Below are 19,796 nucleotides of genomic sequence, written 5' to 3'. Positions count from 1 at the left end.
AGGTTAGCCAATCTGCATCCAAATATGCTCTTCCCCTTCCTCGATAGGTGGACCCTAGCTGTGTTAATCTGTGTATTGCTGTTGAATAAAAATTGAGTCTTACAAAGACAGTGATTCTTTATTTGTGATCTACACAGGATGTTTGCAACAGAAATTCAAACACAGTGGCATCTCAGCACTCCACCTCTGGGGAAACTTTTCCCCCTTCACTTCACAAATATGATTCAGAGCAGGCTGCTATGACCATGGAAATATTTTCCTCATTGAAGTCTAACATGCCCAAAAGGCAGCACCAGTGACCCATTAATCTCCCAGTGCACATTCTACAGTCATTTGACACCTGCTGAGCCTGTTGCTGAAGTGCTCCTTGCTGCTGTCAAGGTTTCCGGTGTATGGTTTCATGAGCCATGGGAGTAATGGGTAGGCTGGGTCTCCCAGAATCATTATGGGCATTTCCACATCCCCTAATGGAATCCTGTGGTCTGGAAAGAAAGTCCCTACATGCAGCTTTCTATATAGGTCAGTGTTCCTGAAGATACGTGTGTCATGCACCTTCTTAACCACTCCAAGTTGATGTCTGTGAATGACCCCAGTGATCCACCAGCACCTGCAATTCCATAGAGAAGTAGCTCTTTCTGTTGAAGTACTCTGTCGCAATATGGTCTCGGGCCAAAATTAGGATATGCATGCCATCTATCACCCTGCCACAGTTAAGGAATCCCATTGCTGCAAAGCCATCCACTATTTCCTGCATTGCCCAGAGTCACAGTCCTTTGTAGCAGGAGGCGATTAATTGCCCTACATACTTGCCTCACCGCAACCCCCAGGGTGGACTTCCCAGCTCCAAACTGATTTTCCATTGACCGGTAGCAGTCTGGAGTTGCCAGTTTCCACACTGCAATCACCACTCGCTATTCCACTGTGATGGCAGCTCTTATTTCGGTGTCCTCGCGCTGCAGGGTGGGGGCAAGCTCTGCACACAGTTCAAGGAAAGTGACTTTGGGCATACGAAAGTTCTGCAGCCACTGCTCATCATCCCATACCTGCATCACAATCCAATCTCACCACTCGGTGCTTGTTTCCCGAGCCCAGTAGCAACAGTTTGTTGCAGCTGCTCCATGAAACTTGCCAACATAAAACTTGAATTGTTTCTTTCCATGGCACACAGCAGGACAGGCACCATGGATTCCTTTTGAGATTCGCAGCTCATGAAATACTGCAGGATCAGCTGCACTGTGTTCAAAACACCTATCATAATAAGACTGGTGAGTAGTTCAAGATCTATGCTTTCAGGCAGAGATAGCAAGTGCAAAGTTTACAGGGACAGTTAAAGAACGCCATGACATGCAGTTGGAAGACCTTGGAATTATGGGACGGAAAAGATGCCCCCATGATGGAGGTGATCCGGCCCCATTAGGCACTGCGATCCAATCCCAGAATTCCTAGCAGGAGAAAGTGGCGATTTGCATAGTGGAATAGCGACCCACAGTGCACTGTTCTATTGGTGCTAGAGCACAGCTGCGGACATGCTCCGCTGACACAAAGGAGTGTTGTGTGACCATGCACAAGAGATGTAATTACGACAGTTTATGACAGTTGATATAACTTAATTTGACTTAACTCTGTGGTGTAGACATGGCCATAATATGAATATAGTATCTAAATTCTCTATTGCTGAAAGTACAGATATCTCAAATCCTTCCTTGTCAGGTTAATAAGAAAAACAGTAGACTAATGACATTGACTCTTAAAGTTATCTTCATGAATTGGATTTTTTTCAATATACATATACAAAAAACTACATTAAAAGAATATTAAGGTTGCAAAGGAGCACGGTACCAGCCCGCAGCAGAGCACAGTCCTAGAGCCTCCGCCTCTGCCCCCTACTGCCCCCGGTGCTCTGTGGGGCACTGTGCCTGACTGCTCCTGAGTTGCCCAACTCTACCAACTTTTCAGGAAAGGCTGAATGTGGTGTGCCCAGCCTCCAAGTGAACCCTGCTTGACCCCCAAGCAAGCCATAGGCACTGCCAGCAGGTCCACACTGTGCACAGCTAGCCCCAGCCCCATTGCGAGTGCCCAGTGCACCGAGCAAAGTTTTCATGGGCATATGCAGTACACCATGGAGCCCAGACATTTGCAGAGGTCCAGGTGCACTGGTTGCAAAAGCACTCCGTGGGGACTCTTTCCTTCCCACAGCTCTTCTGGGACTCCAGCTCTGGGATTCCAGTATTCACCACTGCTTTGCGAGGTAGGTATAATCCCCTTTCCTATACCTCGGTGCTTACCAGCTGCCCTGGGTCAGGAAGGGGCTGTTCAGGGGCATCCTCCCTCTCATTAGCTTTCTTTTTACAAAAAAAAGTTATTTATTTTGCCACCTTTTGACAATAGCAAAAAGGAGGAACACACTTCAGCCTGCAGTAGCAACAGTCAAAACACAACATAGTGATTTATCATGACTCCATTACTTCAGTGAAGAATAAAATGGAGATGGGTTTCTTGTCTGACAAGAGGGCACTAGACAGGGCATCTTAGAAAGGCAAACAAATGTATTAAGAATGCAGCAGAAGTTGCAAGGATTCTCTACTTGCAAGAAAATTAAGATAAACGTTATTGTCAAGTAATTTAGGCTCTGAGTTTTACCCATGTAACAAATGTTATAATTTACTAGGTCCAAAGTGTGATCTGGATTCTAATTTTTAGAGCTAAAAGAACTCCATCGCTTTCTTACTGAGAAATCTAAACAGCAGCCACTATTTATATAGGATAAATAATGCTTTTCATATTACTACTGAACTCAGATTCCAGGAGTTGTGCAGACATGGCTAATATTGTTGTACAAAGAAATTTACAAAAAATTTAGCCGTGTTGGCTTGCTCACCATAAGAAAAAAAAGTCTGCTAAATGGAAAATTAGTGGGAGAAAATTATTTTCAAACTTTTAAAAATATATATATAAACAAGTTAGAGTCTCCATTTAAATTATTTCCAGTTGTTGCAAACTAAGTGTTGCAATGATAGCAGTTTCAACTAGGGACCAAAGACTGATTCTATCAACAAAGATCAAGACAGTTTTGACAGATATTTGAAGCAGAATGACACAAAAGGAAACTATGGAATCTTCTTAAAATGCAGGGAGTCTTTCAAACCATAATTTCCTAACATTTTACCATTCGGTTTTGACATTCAACTGCTTCAATCTGGCAAAGGGGCATACTGATTAGGACTGATCAGTCCTAAGCAACCATAAACAACGAGTACTGTTGTAAACTATGGTAAATGACCATATATTAGATTAGAACTGTACAGGCTGAGAAATCAGTCTAATGCTTTTTAAGCTGTTTGGTGCATACTTCTTCAAAATAAAATTATCCTGCATACTTTTATATCCAGTCTAAGATCAATTTACACAAGACTCTATGATGTACAAATAGATGTGGATGAGCACCATTCCTACTTCTTTCCTAATTGTCTTGGATCATATATTTAAAGTGCACCTAACCTAAGGGAAAGCTTGTAACACTTCAGAATGTCAGTTCAGTTTGACTGCCATATCCATTCCATATGATCAAGTTACAGTAGAAGACACTAAGAAGTACAAGATTGCAAAACTTTATCATATTCTTACTATAAGCACTTGAGCAGACACATTGACTTCAAAGTGTTGACTATTTAAGATTAAATACATGCATAACTATTTGCAAAATCAAGACCAAAAAGATTCAGTAATCCAGTATAGTCAGCGAGCAGAAATTGAGAAGGCCAGAAGTTGTGGAGCAGGCGGCGGCGGGGGGGGGGGGGGAGGAAGGGAAGGAGCAAGGGGATGAGGGGTTGGGAGTTTTTTTGTTGTTGTTCTTTTTTAAACATATTTTAGCCTACAACAAATTTATTGTTAAATTTACTTTTCTAGCACAGAGTCTCAGCCAGCCAATCTGAACAAGTCAACTAAAAAATTCATGGGTTTTAAATTTTAAAACAAAATAAGTCTTTGTTATTACAGAGCTATTTGGAGTTGAGGAAATACACCATTTGTTATTTCATTTTAAAAGTACTTATTGGATTTTTAGAGATAACCCCCCCCCAACGTCCAAATCCCACTCTCACAATTTCTCCTTTAAATCCAAGTGTCAAAATTAAGATTAAAAATCCTGATTGCACACACATCATCATTTTATCTGGGCTGTTTGCTAGTGTGTCATCAAACCACTAGTGACTGGACATTTTAAATTTTGGATGCCAGCCCAGTTGCAAATAAAAAGCCTTCAGATGAACCACCACCAAGAAGTCACATGAGCTCCATAGGCGGCATGTATAATAGGTCAGCGGAGGCTAAACCTCCCCTAACCTAGCCTGGGGCCCCCTCCCATGCTCCACCTCAAGATCCCACCCTTGCTCCCCCTCTCCCTCTAAGCCGGTGTGGTCTGAGCTTGGGCTGGTGGCCTAGAGCTTGGGGCTCGGCTGGTGGCCTGGGCTGGTGCTCAGGCTGGCCGGCGGTCCAGGGCGGCTCGGGTTGACCCAGGGATCAGGCTGGATCTCAGGCTGGTGCTCAGACTGGACCAGGGGTTGGGACAGTTTGGCTGGGGCTCCTCCTGCCATGGGGCTGGAGAGGCTCAAGGCTCTGGCAGGCAGGACCTTGGGTGGAAGGGGCAGGGCCGGGGGGGGGGCTAGCCTCCCCAAAGGGGGGGTGGTTCACCCATCGTCCATGATGAGTGCATACTAATGAGAAGCCATCAGAGCTTTCCATCCCATTTTGTCAATAAATAATAATACCTAGCTCTTACATTGCATTTTTCATCAGTAGATTTTCAAAGTATCACTGTCCCTATTTTACAGAAACCAAAACTGATGCACAGATAAGTGATAAGATTTGCCCATGTCACACAACAAGCCAATGACAGAGCCAGGAAAAGAATTCTGGTCTCCTGAATCCCATTCTATTGCTCTGTTTACTAGGCCATACTGCATCCCTTTCTTGACATATGTCAAATATATACACAGTGTTGTTAAAAAACAAAAAAAAAAAAAAAAGATAGTGTATATTCTGAACAAAGCAACATAATGAAACGTGAATTGAAGGTACAAGTGATTATGTATGTCAACTCATTTGAGTACAAGATGTATTTGAAATTAATTTACCTCCTGAGACAAATAACCAATTTCTACATAAAACTAGCAACTTTTACTTAAATAAACATTTATGTCTAAAATAAATAGATAAGATACCAAACTAAAAATAACTAATCATTGCTATTGTACTATATCACCTGAGGGGTTACTGTTTTTTTTTTTTTACTCCCACTCCTCAAATAAAGAAAAAAAACAACAAAAAACCCCCCATATACAGCCGCCTCTCCCTCCCCCCCCCCACTGGTCACTAAGAATAAAGCATGTAGAGCATAACACAACTAATGGTATTTCTTAAATGCTTTTGTGGAACTGCAATAACTGTGTTAAATATTATTTTTGTATTGTAATACAGTTTCAGCAATATAACTCACACTAATTTGTAAATATATTTTAATAATTCTGAACAATCTTCCAATCTAAGCAATTCAGTTTCATGTGTTTTCACTGAATGGTGTTTCATCAAGATAATTCAGGGCTTTCTAACCACAGGTTTCATAACAGATACAAGGAGTTGGGAGGAGAAAGAGTGGGATTATGTCCTGACACAGGAGGCTGAGAAAGAGTCCCAATAAAACATTTAAAATGCTTATAAGATTTGCTATTGACAAATTCCAGGATGGACTATGCTGAACTACTAGTTCTAATGTGTACTTTAAAAAGTCAAATATTCCACCAGTACATTAGAAGTATATATATATTTTTTACAAAAAATATTATTTGTAATAATAATGTTTTCCCAAAACTTTTTCACAATAAACAATTAAAAGAAAAATTTTCACATTCTTTCCATATTCCACACAATTAATCAGTAACCAGTATCTCCACTTAGCCTCTTCTTTGTCCCATTCCTTCAAGAGTCAGTATGATCAGCAACTTTTCTCCAAACAAATAAGCATGACTTTCCTGTCCATAGGAAATGGTCTGCTTCATCAGCTGAAACACTTTTGCAAAAAGTGTAACATAGCATCTTAACTTCTTCTCAGCTGAAGCAGGAGTAGGAGCATGGTCAAAGTCTATTAGGCTCCATTCTTAATTACCACAATAAAGACTGACCACAATATGAAATTTCTGGTTTTATTTAAACTTCTTTTTCCGCGTAGGCCATTTTCCATTTGATACTGTCAAATTTTAGAAAGCAATCAAATATATATATACACACAAGTATCATATTCATGTTTTAAAATGGGGAAGCCGTTCAAAGCTTTATTTTCAGACAAGAAAGAAAAACGCTTTATTTCAGAAAAACAAAAAACAAGTGGATACAATGCATAGAATGACATGCTTTACCCATATTGCTACTTGGTGACATAAAAATCTATGCAAAGTTTTTTGTTTTGCTTTTGTTGGGGCAGGAAGGTTCTTTATTATGAAACATATAAAAGATTGATTCCATTCACTTACGTGAACACTTATACAATTGGCTGGTGATCATTCAGAACCAACAAGAAAGATCCATTTCTAGAATTATTACGATTATACACTACAACAAAATGTTTACCGCAATCCTGCCCCTCCTTAAAAGCCTCTTCAATGTTAATTCCCAGAGTAAGGCTACAGGTCTTCTGCTAAAAAATTCTCTAGATTCAGTAATCCTTTTCTCTTTAATCTCCAGCCTATGAAGAGAGATTATGAGATCCACATATGCATAGTGAGCGAGGATTTAAGTAACTTTACATCTCACCATACGTTTGATTTAAACAGTAGCTCTGGACATTGAATCATTTTGTCCTTTAAGATTTAAGGTTTTATAGGTGTATGTCTTGATATGTTCAACAAGCATGCAATTTTATAAACCAACTGTTTGTATGTGGTTAATAGACAAAATTACATTTCAATATATCAATGTATATGACATTAAGATTCATCATTCATCTCTGCAGGTTATTTCTGGGGAGGGGAGGGGGGAAGAGAGCGAGCATTTTCCAGGTTCATCCGTGGCTAAAAGGTTTAAATGTGTTACTACTAATTCTGTTTAAACGATTTTTCCCACTACTACCATTCTAGGAATATTTCTAAAGCAATTCCTTGTTAACGTTTTCATTAGTCTGTTTAAACTATTCTATTATACTTTTTTGTTTCTCATGGTAACCAATTTTATTTGACTTAACAGAAGCTGTTCAAATATTTAAAGGCACTAGGAGATGGCAGGAGTTTATCTAGGAGCATACATGTTGTGTCACATATATTCCTTTCCTCGCTCTTATTTTTATCTTCCCCCCACCCCCCCAAATAGTAACAACCAAAAAGGATACTAACTGGACATATTGTATCAGGAATGTGTTCACTTCATCTGCTTATGTTAAAATCCAAGTTACAATGGGCACATTTAGAAATTACAAGCTCCGTAGTTAAAACAGATGCTTCTGACGTTCCTTCGTATGTACTGTATCCCTCTGCCAATACCGTCAAGCGCAACGCAAGAACTAAAGTATAAACATCTGCAACACCTCTCTGTTTTGTTAACATTCTTTCACACATTTTACTGCTAACTCCAAAAAAGGAGGATCGACAGTGTAAAAACAGTGAAATTGGAAACATCTGTGAGATAGCTACGGAAAACGGAATGAAACATGAATAAACAAAAACATGGCGAAAGTGGCCTGGGGTTGTTACACTGTCAGATCATTTTTCCAAGCCCAACATCAAGGCTTTTGTTACAACCAAAGCGGTCATTTGCATGGAGAACCAACAGGGTTTCTTCTTCTTCAGCGTTTCCCAGATCGTAACACACTCGCTCTCTTCCATACACACACAGGCAAATCTTCCCCGTTGCAAACAAACAATACAGCTAAACACACACATTTTCGCAACTGCGGAATCTACAGATTACAAACAACACTCCGCATACTTAATAGTTTGGTGCTGAGATGTAATTTATCCATAAAATAACAGACAAACCTTTGGAGCGCTGCCCCAGCCGGAGTTCCTCTCCTTCTCCCTCTCCCTCTGCTCTGCTGTTACTGACAAGATCAGGCTGAGATTAACAAGTCTATGCTACTGAACAGTTTTACTCCTCAGGTTATTCCACGCACTTTGTGTGCTCTAAATAATATCAAACTTCTCAGAAAGTTTAAAAATAGTGAATTAGAGAGGAACAGAACACAGTAATGGGAAAGCAGAAAACACTGTCCGGGCAATTATTACAGCAGCACGACGGACACTGCTCTATAGTTCAGTCTGTGTCAGCACTTCCATCCTAAACCTCTATTTGCAGGGGGTTATAACTCAAGCCCGCAAAAAATTGCTCCTAGCTAAAACAGGTGATTTTTTAAAATATTTTTTAAATATCCATTTAGACTATTCAAAAAGTTTTAGGGACACAAAAGTACACCCATTTTATCAGCTCTGGAAGCCTTATTTGCACTTTTCCAATATAAATAAAACATTCCTTTTTAAAAATAAAATTTCACAGACCCTTTGATCTACAATGTGAATCTGGTGCTTTACTTTTTATAAAAACACATTAATAAATATTTATTAATATTTGAAAACAGGGTAGTCTGAATACACAGTAACTTTTAAATAACTTTTAAGTGAATTTATTGGATAGTCCTGGAGATATTAAGTTGTCTATTCAAAGAACTGGTCAGCACAGACAGTGGCCCTTGACAATGTGTGTCATCGCTAATCCTCTAAGGCAGCTTTGTAAAATTCTACTCACACCACTTGCTGGAAGCAAATACTTTTTCTGACAGGCAAGTAAAATGCCCTCATCATCATGGTAAGGTGGCTGAACATAATTTTTGTTTGCTCTGCAATGGCTACTTTACAATGCTGCTGGACGGGGTGACAAGGCAAGCCAATCTGTACACTTATTCAATCTTTGACCAAGTCAATGAGTCAGTGACTGAAGTGGTGATGGTTTTATGGCATGGATAACTGACCCATGGAAACTGCACTAAGATGGACAACTTATTTAATATAGATGACTAAATAGCCAGGACATAGTGCAACATTATAGCTTTTGCTTTTAATGTACATCTTTACTAGGATTGTTCATCCTATATACATATAACCAAGGAACAACAGTCATTTCACAATTACAAGTCAACTGTCACAACTGCAATACAAGCATTAAATTCTATTCACATACTAGTACATTTTTTTTGTAAAATGTAAACATACATGGATTGACAGGTCAAAGTAAAAAAACATGTCAGACAAAGAAACCAAAGTGTACATTCAGTTATCCCTCAGTTCAACAGAATGCATATAAGCCAATATAGCCCTCATCTCACTAATGCAGAACCTCAGAATATCACTATTAAGTCATTCAAATTCAAATTTTGCTTTCTCCCAGTCCCTTATTCTGAAGCATTATTTTTCATTTTAAAATCCCCTTCAAATTAAAAGATATATTACAGAAATAAATATGTGGCTAAAAACGATAACAGTCCATTCCTTGGGGCTATATTCTCCTATCAATAGGCAGAGTTATTGAATTCAAATCTACTCAAACGCTCCCTGTTAGCAGTCCAAGGGGGGGGTGTGGGTTATTATTTCTCCAAATACTATTCCTCCCAACTTCCCAAAAACATAATGGTTGCTTGAACATAAACCAAGAAGTATGTCAGATCCATTCTGCCTCTTCTCTGCCACATATAAACACTCTCTTACTACCAAATCATTGTATATGGCAAGTCACTCTAGTATGGACCATGTCTCCATGTTATGTATAACGTTGTGCATACAGTAAATATTATTTGTTAACAATTTCCACCCTAGAAAAAGTTAGATCTCCCATCCTCCCATATAGCTCAGATTAAGCCAACTGGATGGCCATAAATATACACTTTAAATATATAATTAGTTACTTGTCAACAGAGTAATAGTGAGGTTTCTGTTTTAGTCTACTAGGTAGTATGTAGAGTAGTTAAGATTTTTAATAGGGCTATCAATTATTCGCAGTTGTAATTGCACTGTTAAACAATAGAATACCAATTAAAATGTATTAAATATTTTGGATGTTTTTCTACATTTTAAAATATATAGATTTCAATTATAACACAATATACAAAGTTGACAGTGCTCACTTTATATTATTAATTTTTATTACAAATATTTGGACTGTAAAATGGCAAACAAAAGAAATAGAATTTTTCAGTTCATCTCATACAAGTACTGTAGTGCAATTTCTTTATCGTGTAAGTGCAACTTACAAATGTACCTTTTTTTGTCACATAACTGCACTCAAAAACAAAACAACGTAAAACTTTAGAGCCTACAAGTCCATTCAGTCCTACTTCTTGTTCAGTCAATTGCTAAGACAAACAAGTTTGTTTACATTTACGGGCGATATCGCTGCCCACTTCTTAATTACAATGTCACGTGAAAGTGAGAACAGGCATTCGCATGGCACTTTTGTAGCCGGCACTGCAAGGTATTTGCATGCCAGTTATGCTAAACATTCATATGCCCCTTCATGCTTTGGCCATTCCAGAGGACATGCTTCCATGCTGATAATGCTTGTTAATAAAATAGTGCATTAATTAAATTTGTGACTGAACTCCTTGGGGGAGAATTGTATGTCTCCTACTCTGTTTTATCTGCATTCTGACATATATTTCATGTTATAGCAGTCTCGGATGATGACCTAGCACATGTTGTTCATTTTAAGAACACTTTCACAGCAGATCTGGCAAAACACAAAGAAGGTATTAATGTGCGATTTCTAAAGATAGCTACATCACTGGCCTGAAAGTTTTAGAATCTGAAGTGCCTTCCAAAATCTGAGAGGGATGAGGTGTAGAGCATGCTTTCAGAAGTCTTAAAAGAGCAACACTCCAACAGTGGAAATTATAGAACCCGAACCACCAATAAATAAATAAATAAATAAAATAAAAATCAGCCTTTCTGCCGGTGGCATCTGACTCAGATGATCACAGAATATCAGGGTTGGAAGGGACCTCAGGAGGTCATCTAGTCCAACCCCCTGCTCAAAGCAGGACCAATCCCCAACTAAATCATCCCAGCCAGGGCTTTGTCAAGACTCACCTTAAAAATTTCTAAGGAAGGAGATTCCACCACCTCCTTAGGTAACGCATTCCAGTGTTTCACCACCCTCCTAGTGAAAAAGTTTTTCCGAATATGCAACCTAAACCTCCCCCACTGCAACTTCAGACCATTACTCCTCGTTCTGTCATCTGCTACCACTGAGAACAGTCTAGATCCATCCTCTTTGGAACCCCCTTTCAGGTAGTTGAAAGCAGCTATCAAATCCCCCCTCATTCTTCTCTTCTGCATGATGAAAATGAACATGCGTTGGTCTGCACTGCTTCAGATGGCTATCGAGCAGAACCCATTATCAGCATGTACGCATGTCCTCTGGAGTGGTGGTTGAAGCATGAGGGGACATATGAATCTCTAGTGCATCTGGCACAAAAATATCTTGCAACACCAGCTACAACTGTCCATGAAAATGCCTGTCCTCACTTTCAGGTGATACTGTAAACAAGAAGCAGGCAGCATTATCTTCTGCAAATGTAAACAAACTTGTTTGTCTGAGCGACTGGCTGAACAAGAAGTAGGACTGAGTGGACTTGTAGGTGCTAAAATTTTACCTTGTTTTATTTTTGACTGCAGTATTTTTTGTACATAATTCTACACTTGTAAGTTCAACTTTTATGATAAAGAGATTGCACTGATGTAGTTGTATTAGATGAATTGAAAAATACTATTTCTTTTGTTTTTTACAGTACAAATATTTGTAATCAAAAATAAATATAAAGTAAGCACTGTACACTTTGTATTGTGTTGTAATTGAAATATATTTGAAAATGTAGAAAATATCCAGAACTATTTAAATAAATGGTATTCTATTATTGTTGAACAGTGCGATTAATCATGTGATTAATTTTTTTTAATCGCATGACAACCCTATTTTTTAATGTATACTATCCAAAGTGATTAAATAGTTGGATGTGGTGTCATTAATTACAATGTTCATTCCTATTGATAAACTATTTGAAAAGGACGATCATCAAAACCTGGAAATACAAATTCAAAATAAAAAAATTAATCTAACATTTCTTTCTTATGTCATCCCGCTAGAGGACAGGGAGAAAGCAACAAGTTATGGCCACACACATCCTTCTTAATATACTCCAAATTTATACTTCTTGGCTTTTGTAAGAATTACACAAAGATAGTACTTAAGAACTAACCATTGTATAAACAGACTTGTTTTGCATTAATCACAACTCCGTTAAAATTAAACTTGGGCTCCATAATTTTGGAAGGGGGGGGCGTAATCAGCGGAAACTTGAAAACAAAAAGATTATTATTTTATCATTAAAATCAAAGGCCCATTTCTGTACTTGAATGTTTACAACAACATCATTCATTGATTTTAATTTCAGCAGGAAGTTACTGACCACTCCATTTTCTTTAACATAAATTTAAATATTTGAGAGATTAGATGATTAGTTTAGTTCTAGTCCACACTCCCTCTATGCCACTACTTGCATGAACTAATAGTTGCAACAACTTTAAATTGAAAACATGCCAATAATGTACATATAGGCTGTATAAATATTTAACCATGCCACCTAGAACATAACTTAGTTGACATTCAACAATTAAAGCTCTCTCTCTGAAGCTGCAATATTTAAAGGTTAAAGATTAGACATGCTCCCTCTTGTGTTAAACTAAGAATGCATGCTGTTTCCTGTGACATGATGATGGCTCAGCCATCTGTTTCCATTGAGCAAACCTCTTCAACTTTGACTACTAATTTCTGACAAACATTCACCAATAGTTCTACAGGACAAAGGTTGACTCACTTTGCACACATATGCCTATGATCACTTTATATTTGTGAAATATGGTCATTTTGCATATTGTTGAAGTTCAACATTAAGCATAAAATTACATATGGAAAATATGGTACAATTAAGATTAGTAGACGTAACTAAATATACAAAGCAAAATAAATTACATGTAAATATATATCTAATGTTCAGTAGCTACATATTTCACACATTAGCCTAATAATTTACAACAAAATATCCACCCTTTGCTAATTTTTCTTTCCATGTTCTTAGTGCTAATTAATTAACTACTGAACTCACATAGTCTAGAATAAAACTTTCTGTTTAAAGAATCTTTAAAAAATGTGTATGTATTTCATATCTACATGAAAAAAATAGGAAGAACATGATAGTGCTCTGTAAATGTGTGTGTACACACTATCTACCTAAGGCTTCAATAGTTCATCTTGACACACTGAAACCTCTATATCTGCATGGAGCCTCAGTAAAAGTCAATCAAGGTCCATCCATGCAGATCCAGTTGCAGGATCTAGCCCTTAGGCCAGTATTTTGCAAATATGGCCACCAAGGGGTTTTCCTGCGGCCAGGATAGCCTCCTCAACAGAGATGGGGGAGAGGGAAAAGTATTGGCCCCTGCCAGCAGTGCCCAGGGGAGGGCTTCAGCAGACCCCCCACTTCAGCCACTGGACTCTAAGGGAAGGCTTCAGCCCTCCCTCCCTCCCTCCCCCACCAATTCAGCTGATGGGCTCTGGGGACAGGCTTCAACCCAGGGCAGTGGGCTTTCAGCTGGGCCAGCCTTACTGGGCGCCATGGTCAAGAGGCAAGAAGTGGGGCGAGCCTGGGGTGCGAGGCTGTGGAAGGGAGCTCAGGGCAATGGGGAGCCCTAAGGGGGGCAGTGGGGAGCTGGGGGAGGCAGCAAAAAAAACCCCTATATAAATAAATTACAATTATTTGGACATGTATATGTACATATTTTTGTTTTTTCTAAAGTATTTTAGGAAAATTTGTCACAGCGACCAGCAAGAATTGGTGGCTGCACTCTGAGAAATTAACAGAAATAATGCAGCCAAACTTTAACCAGGAAGGGCAGCAAAGTCACTGTCACTACCCATGGACATTTCATATACATGCACTTTTAAACCGTGGACCATCATGTTCATCAATAAGGTGCACTTCTCAAAGTATAAGGGTCATACAAGATTGCTTCCTGCACCACTGAAGTCAATAGTTCTGCCACAGATGTCAACAGAGTAAGAAACAACTTGTGACCTTTCCCTTCACATCCAACTTTTGGATCAGTGGTTCTCCATCTTTTTTTCATTCTGCAGGCTAATTCCTCAGAGAAGATTTTCATGGGGCATCTCCCATCCCAACCCACTAAAGTGCTCAGAAACCAGTGATGAGTGTTATGCACGATCCTAAAAAGGATAGCCTCAAAACGTTTCATTCTGCAGACCATAAAGAACGGTTCTCTGCCAGTCCCCAGATCACTACGGAGAGCAGCTGGTTCAGGTCCTGATTCTGCAAAAACTCCCATGCGTCTGTCTACTGCCACAGGAAATCAACGGGAGTAACCATAAGAAAAACTGCAGGCTCCGGCCCTTCTTACATGGTAACAGACTAGGGTTGCCAACCCTCCAGGATTGTCCTGGACGCCCCAGAAATTAAAGATTAATCTTTAATCAAAGATGATGTCATGGGATGAAACCTCCAGGAATACCTCCAACCAAAACTGGCAACCCAAGAACAGGCCGGCGCCCAGTGCAGCGAGACAGGGGACTATTTATTGGCTAAGCCTGGAACAAGCACCCTTTCCAGGCACAGCTGGGGCAAGAGGAGGGGAGGGGAGGGGGGCAGACTCTCCCTCGCCCCGGGGTTGGCGCTCCGGGCAGCTGGGAAGGGTGCGTCTCTCCCTGCCAGGCTCCGCGGGCCGCGCACAGGACTCAGCCAGGCCGTCGACGGAAGGCGCCCCGGTGAACGGAGCTGGCCGGCCAGCGCTTGGCCCTGGCTGAGGCCAGCTGGCACCTCCCACACGCCCCGGACAAACGCCCGCCAACGGCGGGGGCCGCCCCGCCGAAGGGGCCGGGTCGGGGCTGTGGGGAGAGGAGAGTGGCGTCCCCCGGGAGGCGGGTAAGGTGGGAGTCCCCGCTCCGGGCTGAGGGGGAGAGGACTCACTCTGCCTCCGCTACTTAAACCTCTTCCCGCCGCCGGCGCCGCCGCCTCACTCCCGCTCCTCCCTACGCGGCTTACTAGGGATCACCCCCTCCCCGTCTCCCCGCGCACAAACTCCGGCAACAACCGAGGCGGCTCGCTGCCCCCCGCTTGCCCCAGCCACCCTCGCTTCCCATTCGCTCGTCGCTGGGTCCGTCGCTGGGTCTGCTGCGTGCATTGGCCCCTCTGCCTGCCAATCGAGACGTACACGGCAGGCTGCCCGTCCCGGCTTCGCTTACGCTGCCCCCCCTCCGGACACCTCACGGCGGGTAGTTAAAGCCTCCTCTTTAACTCACCGTAAAAATGTACTTTTTACGTCCCGCCCACCCAAACAGAAAGGAGATTCTGATTGGGCTGAATGAAAGTCTGGATAATTTGATTGGAAAATAAAACTGTCAATCCTAGATGTAATCCCCGCCTACGGGAATGCGTAGCTCTCCCTGACACTCATGTATCATCCAATCAAACAGGCTTTCACAAATTAGAGGGCGGGACCAAGCCTATGAAGTGATCGATGCGAAAGGGATGCAATGATTGGATGGATACTCTCTTCCTTTCTCTTCCACCGCCACTGTCCTGTGGCTCATACCACCCGGCTTTGGGAGGGGGAGAGGTAATCTGTTGGTTCAGCCCGTCTCCATCAGGGACGAGAGGGGCGGGGGAAAGGAAGGAGGAGGAAGTCCTTTATTGCCCACCATGCAACGCGCGCCGTAGGTAGCTCTTTTGGACTCTGCGCGGGGAGGGGGTGGGAGGAGGTTGGTGCCCAATCCAAGATGGCGGTGCAGGAATCAGCTGCTCAGCTCTCAATGACTTTGAAGGTGCAGGAGTATCCCACTCTCAAGGTGGGTGCTAGGCATCCTGGGTGCCTGTGGGGAGGGGAGGGCCAGGCAGGGGTTGGGCGAGGTTGGTCATGGCCTAGCTGGGCAGGGCTAAAGGGAGCTTGGGGCTTGACAAGCTGTGGTCCCCCACGCCCTGTATTATAAACCCCTCGGGCCCCAAGGTGTGTAATGTGGGGAGACCCCAGTTCACTGGACCCCTTTCAGTGCCCCCCTCCGTCTGCCTTGCCCTATACCAATAAGGGTTATTTTCTTTCTTTTGATGTTGAGGAACGTGCCTGGAATATGATGCCTTCCCTGGGCAGTTCCATACCCTGAAGATGTAGGTGGGGTGGAGTCCCCTGAGCAACAACAAAAATGAAAACGATTGAAGGGACTGGAGGGGTTGACTTAGGAGAAGGAAAGAGCTGAATATGCCATGGCAAAGATGTGACTGAAGGGTGCTGTGTGGGGAGGGGTGTGACTGGGACAGACTGGAGGGTGCAGGGCAATGGAAATGATTTAAGGGGGCTGTGAGCACTGATTATTTAGAAGGAATTTTTAAAGGAGTTAGAGCAATGTATCATTGTTAAGAGGTGGTGGGGTGGGGGGGGGAATATGGTTCCTTGGCATCTGGGTTCCCAAAGATGGAGATGAACTGCAGTGTGTCGAGATAAAAATGATTAAAGGGACTGGAGAGCTTATAAGGAAGAAAGAGTTAAATATCCATAGCTTGGCTGGATACTACTAAAGGGTTGGGGTGGCTGATGTAGTAACTGACTGTATCTGAAGGGTGTTAACTCCCTATGTGGGAGGTGAATTGCATAGGCTGGCCAGACATCATAAAATGAGCAAACAAAAATCTAAAGTGACCATTAAGGGTAAATATTGCTGACAATAAGATCTGTTAAACTGGGGAATAGTCTCCTAGGGGAAGTGGTGAATTGATCATTTAGAATATTTTTAATATATATTAGATCAACCAATTCAACTGCAGTTGAATTTACTGTAGGGAACTAATCCTGTGCTGGCTAAGTGGGAGTGAGGAGAGATGAGCTGGACTGCTTAATAGGCCTTTTCCATCCCTTATGTCTGATTTAACTAGAATATATTTTTTCATATAGTGTGTACCAAAAACGTTTTACAAAATAAACTTTTGGGCTTAAGTCATGTTGTACTTTAATATACAGAGTGTTGTGTGGTTGGTTTTTTTGTTTGTTTGTGTTGCAGTTTTCTGCCCATGTTCTTCCCATCTGTCTCTTGCTCTTCCCTTCCTCCTCCTGTCCTACCCCCTCATTTCCTCTTCACCTTTGGGACTGTCTTGATTCCCATTTTATATCTGAAGATTTATTTTCCCTGTCATCCTGAAGTAGTTACAGCTTGACAGTATCTGGGTTAAACTTTAAGTCCCCTTAGAAAGGCACTGTTGGTACTTTCCACAGCCAGCAACAAAATTAAGAAAATCATCGACAAAGAAGCCTGTTTTAGTGGTTTATTTATTGACACATTCATATTGTGTTTAGACAATCTGTCGTATTCCTCAGTATTTACATCTAGTGACAGACAATGGTTTGCTTTTTTTCTCTCTCTCTCTCTATACCATTTAAGGCAATCTACTGTCCCCCATTTGAAGAAGAAGGCAGTCATTTTAAACTAGTTTTAAGGCATTTTTCAAGTCTGCTATTTACTCTTGATGAGGGATTTTTTGCAGCATTTTAATTATAATGAAATATTCCTTTTATTGTCATGAAATAACTCAAGCTATTTAGTTTGAATAACACTGTTAATACAAGGCTGTTTAATGTCATAAGGGTGATGTTTAGATGGCACTTAATTCTTTTTGTGTTTTGTCTCTCCCCCACCCCTCAGTGCTCCAGAAGCTTCCTTTCTGTTTAATATTCGTTCTTATTACAAAAAAACTCTTGAAGCAGTCACTGTTTAGTTACAACTTGCATTTATCCCCTTAAGTTTCCTTGACTGTGGAGATTTCAAACCATTATCCATGCTAGAGAAAACAACTTTTTGGTAGAGGTGAAAAGGACAGAGTGAATTTTCATCTCTAGTTGGTTCTTAAGAACTTAAAACAGTCTATAAAACACATGCATATAAACTTATTATGGTCACTGTGGTGGCAGCTATAATACTTTGTTACCGATCTGTGGACACTGGCAATTTTCTCTAATTGATGTAAGTAAACTATAAGGAAGTCAGAACTACATTTATATCCTTCCTGTTTCCTCCCTTTAACTTGCTCATGCCCAAGTTACTAAATAATAGCAGTTGTGTAATAGCTCTACGTTACAGTACGTTCCATAAGAGTGCCTTTCATGGGAAGGAGTGCTTATGATACTCTCTATAGGGAAAATCCCTCTTAATGCTAAAATGAGGTAGTTTCTGGAGTGGAAGTGCAGCAACATTCTGCTTCAGCAATTCTGTACGGTATTATTTTTCAAGGGAAAGTGAAGAGACTTACTCAGCTGAATCTGTGGGAGTAATTTAAGTGTACAGAATATAATTACTTATGCTGTTTTCCTCCTCAGGACATGAGGGTTACTTGCTATTTTTCCCAAAAAAGTTGCATCAATCTCTAATAAACCCCACTGATAGGGAATTTTGGTTTACAGCTCATCTGAAAGCATAATACATGAAGCCTCCAATATGCACTGACAAAAGGAAATTAAAGGGTGTCAACACTCTGAGTGTAGTTCAGAGCTGATGTACAAATAAACAAGTGACATCAGAAAATAATGTAATTCATTTGTATCTTTGGAAATGTAAATAACTATGAAAAAGCTGAATTATCAAGCTGGATGGAACGAGAAGTGAACCAGAAACTGGTAGAGAGAAGTGTGACTAGAAGTCAAAATATTTTTACCTGGGCTGCTCCAGTGATGGTAGGTTGGGACTCTGGGCTGCAGCTGTTAGCCAAGTATCAGTGAAAGTAGCTTTGCTTAGTTTGAAGGGGAGCTGGGAGCAGTGTTGGGAGGCTTTAGCCCCTTTTGAAGGCCATTGGTCAACTTCTGGCATAAGCAGCTGTTGAAAAGCTGTTGGGGGGGGTCAACAAGCATGTGGACAAGCGGGATTCAGTGGCTATAGTGTACTTAGATTTTCAGAAAGCCTTTGACAAGGTCCCTCACCAAAGTAAGCTGTCATAGGCTAAGAGGGCCTCTCATGAATCAGTAACTGGTTAAAAGATAGCTAACAAGGAGTAGGAATAAATAGTCAGCTCTCAGAATGGAGAGAGGTAAATAGTGGTGTCCCCCTGGGGTCTGTACTGGGACCAGTCCTGTTCAACATATTCATAAATGATCTGGAAAAAGGGATAAACACTTTGGTGGCAAAAATTGCAGATAATACAAAACTACTCAAGATAGTTAAGTTCAAAGCAGACTGTGAAGTATTACAAAGGAATCTCACAAAACTGGGTGACTGGGCAACAAAATGGAAGATGAAATTCAGTATTGATAAATGCAAAGTAATCTATATTGGAAAACATTATCCCACCTATACATATACAATGATAAGGTCTAAATTAGCTGTTACTACTCAAGAAAGAGATTTTGGTGTCATTGTGGATTTTTCTCTGAAAACATCCCCTCAGTGTGCAGCGGCAGTCAAAAAAGCAAACAGTGTTGGGAATCTTTAGGAAAGAGGTAGACAATAATACAGAAAATATCATATTGCCTCTATATAAATTCATGGTATGCCCACATCTTGAATACTGTGTGCAGATCTGGTCACCCCATCTCAAAAAAGATATATTGGAATTGGAAAAGGTACAGAGAGGGCAACAAAAATGATTAAGGGTATGGAACACCTTCTGTGTGAGGAAAAGTTAATGAGATTGGGACTTTTCAGCTTGGAAAAGAGATGACTTA

At 40.9% G+C, this 19,796-nt stretch overlaps 2 protein-coding genes across 13 annotated transcripts in view; one reads left to right on the top strand and one right to left on the bottom strand.

Annotated features, from left to right (window-relative positions):
• The window catches only part of CTBP1 (C-terminal binding protein 1), a 429,621-nt gene extending 421,398 nt beyond the window's left edge, over window positions 1-8,223 (bottom strand). For 5 of the 6 annotated variants that reach the window (XM_073342801.2, XM_073342803.2, XM_073342802.2 and 2 more), the window contains exon 1: window positions 8,022-8,223. The gene's annotated coding sequence lies outside the window, so the exon portion shown is untranslated. The remainder of the gene's footprint in view (window positions 1-8,021) is intronic. The other variant, XM_073342814.2, reaches the window with a different exon arrangement.
• Window positions 8,224-14,774: 6,551 nt separating this feature from the next.
• Window positions 14,775-19,796, top strand: part of MAEA (macrophage erythroblast attacher, E3 ubiquitin ligase) — a 118,041-nt gene continuing 113,019 nt past the window's right edge. For 2 of the 7 annotated variants that reach the window (XM_073342789.1, XM_073342787.1), the window contains exon 1: window positions 15,823-15,945. In XM_073342789.1, coding sequence (XP_073198890.1) covers window positions 15,877-15,945 — 69 coding nt within the window. In that variant the 5' untranslated portion in view covers window positions 15,823-15,876. The other 5 variants (XM_073342794.2, XM_073342795.2, XM_073342788.1 and 2 more) reach the window with 5 other exon arrangements.

Source organism: Lepidochelys kempii, chromosome 4 (assembly GCF_965140285.1).
Source record: "Lepidochelys kempii isolate rLepKem1 chromosome 4, rLepKem1.hap1, whole genome shotgun sequence".
In the NCBI taxonomy this organism is placed as follows: domain Eukaryota; kingdom Metazoa; phylum Chordata; order Testudines; family Cheloniidae; genus Lepidochelys; species Lepidochelys kempii.
The sequence above is the reverse complement of the archived record's forward strand: the minus strand, read 5'-3'. Positions and strand labels throughout refer to the sequence as shown.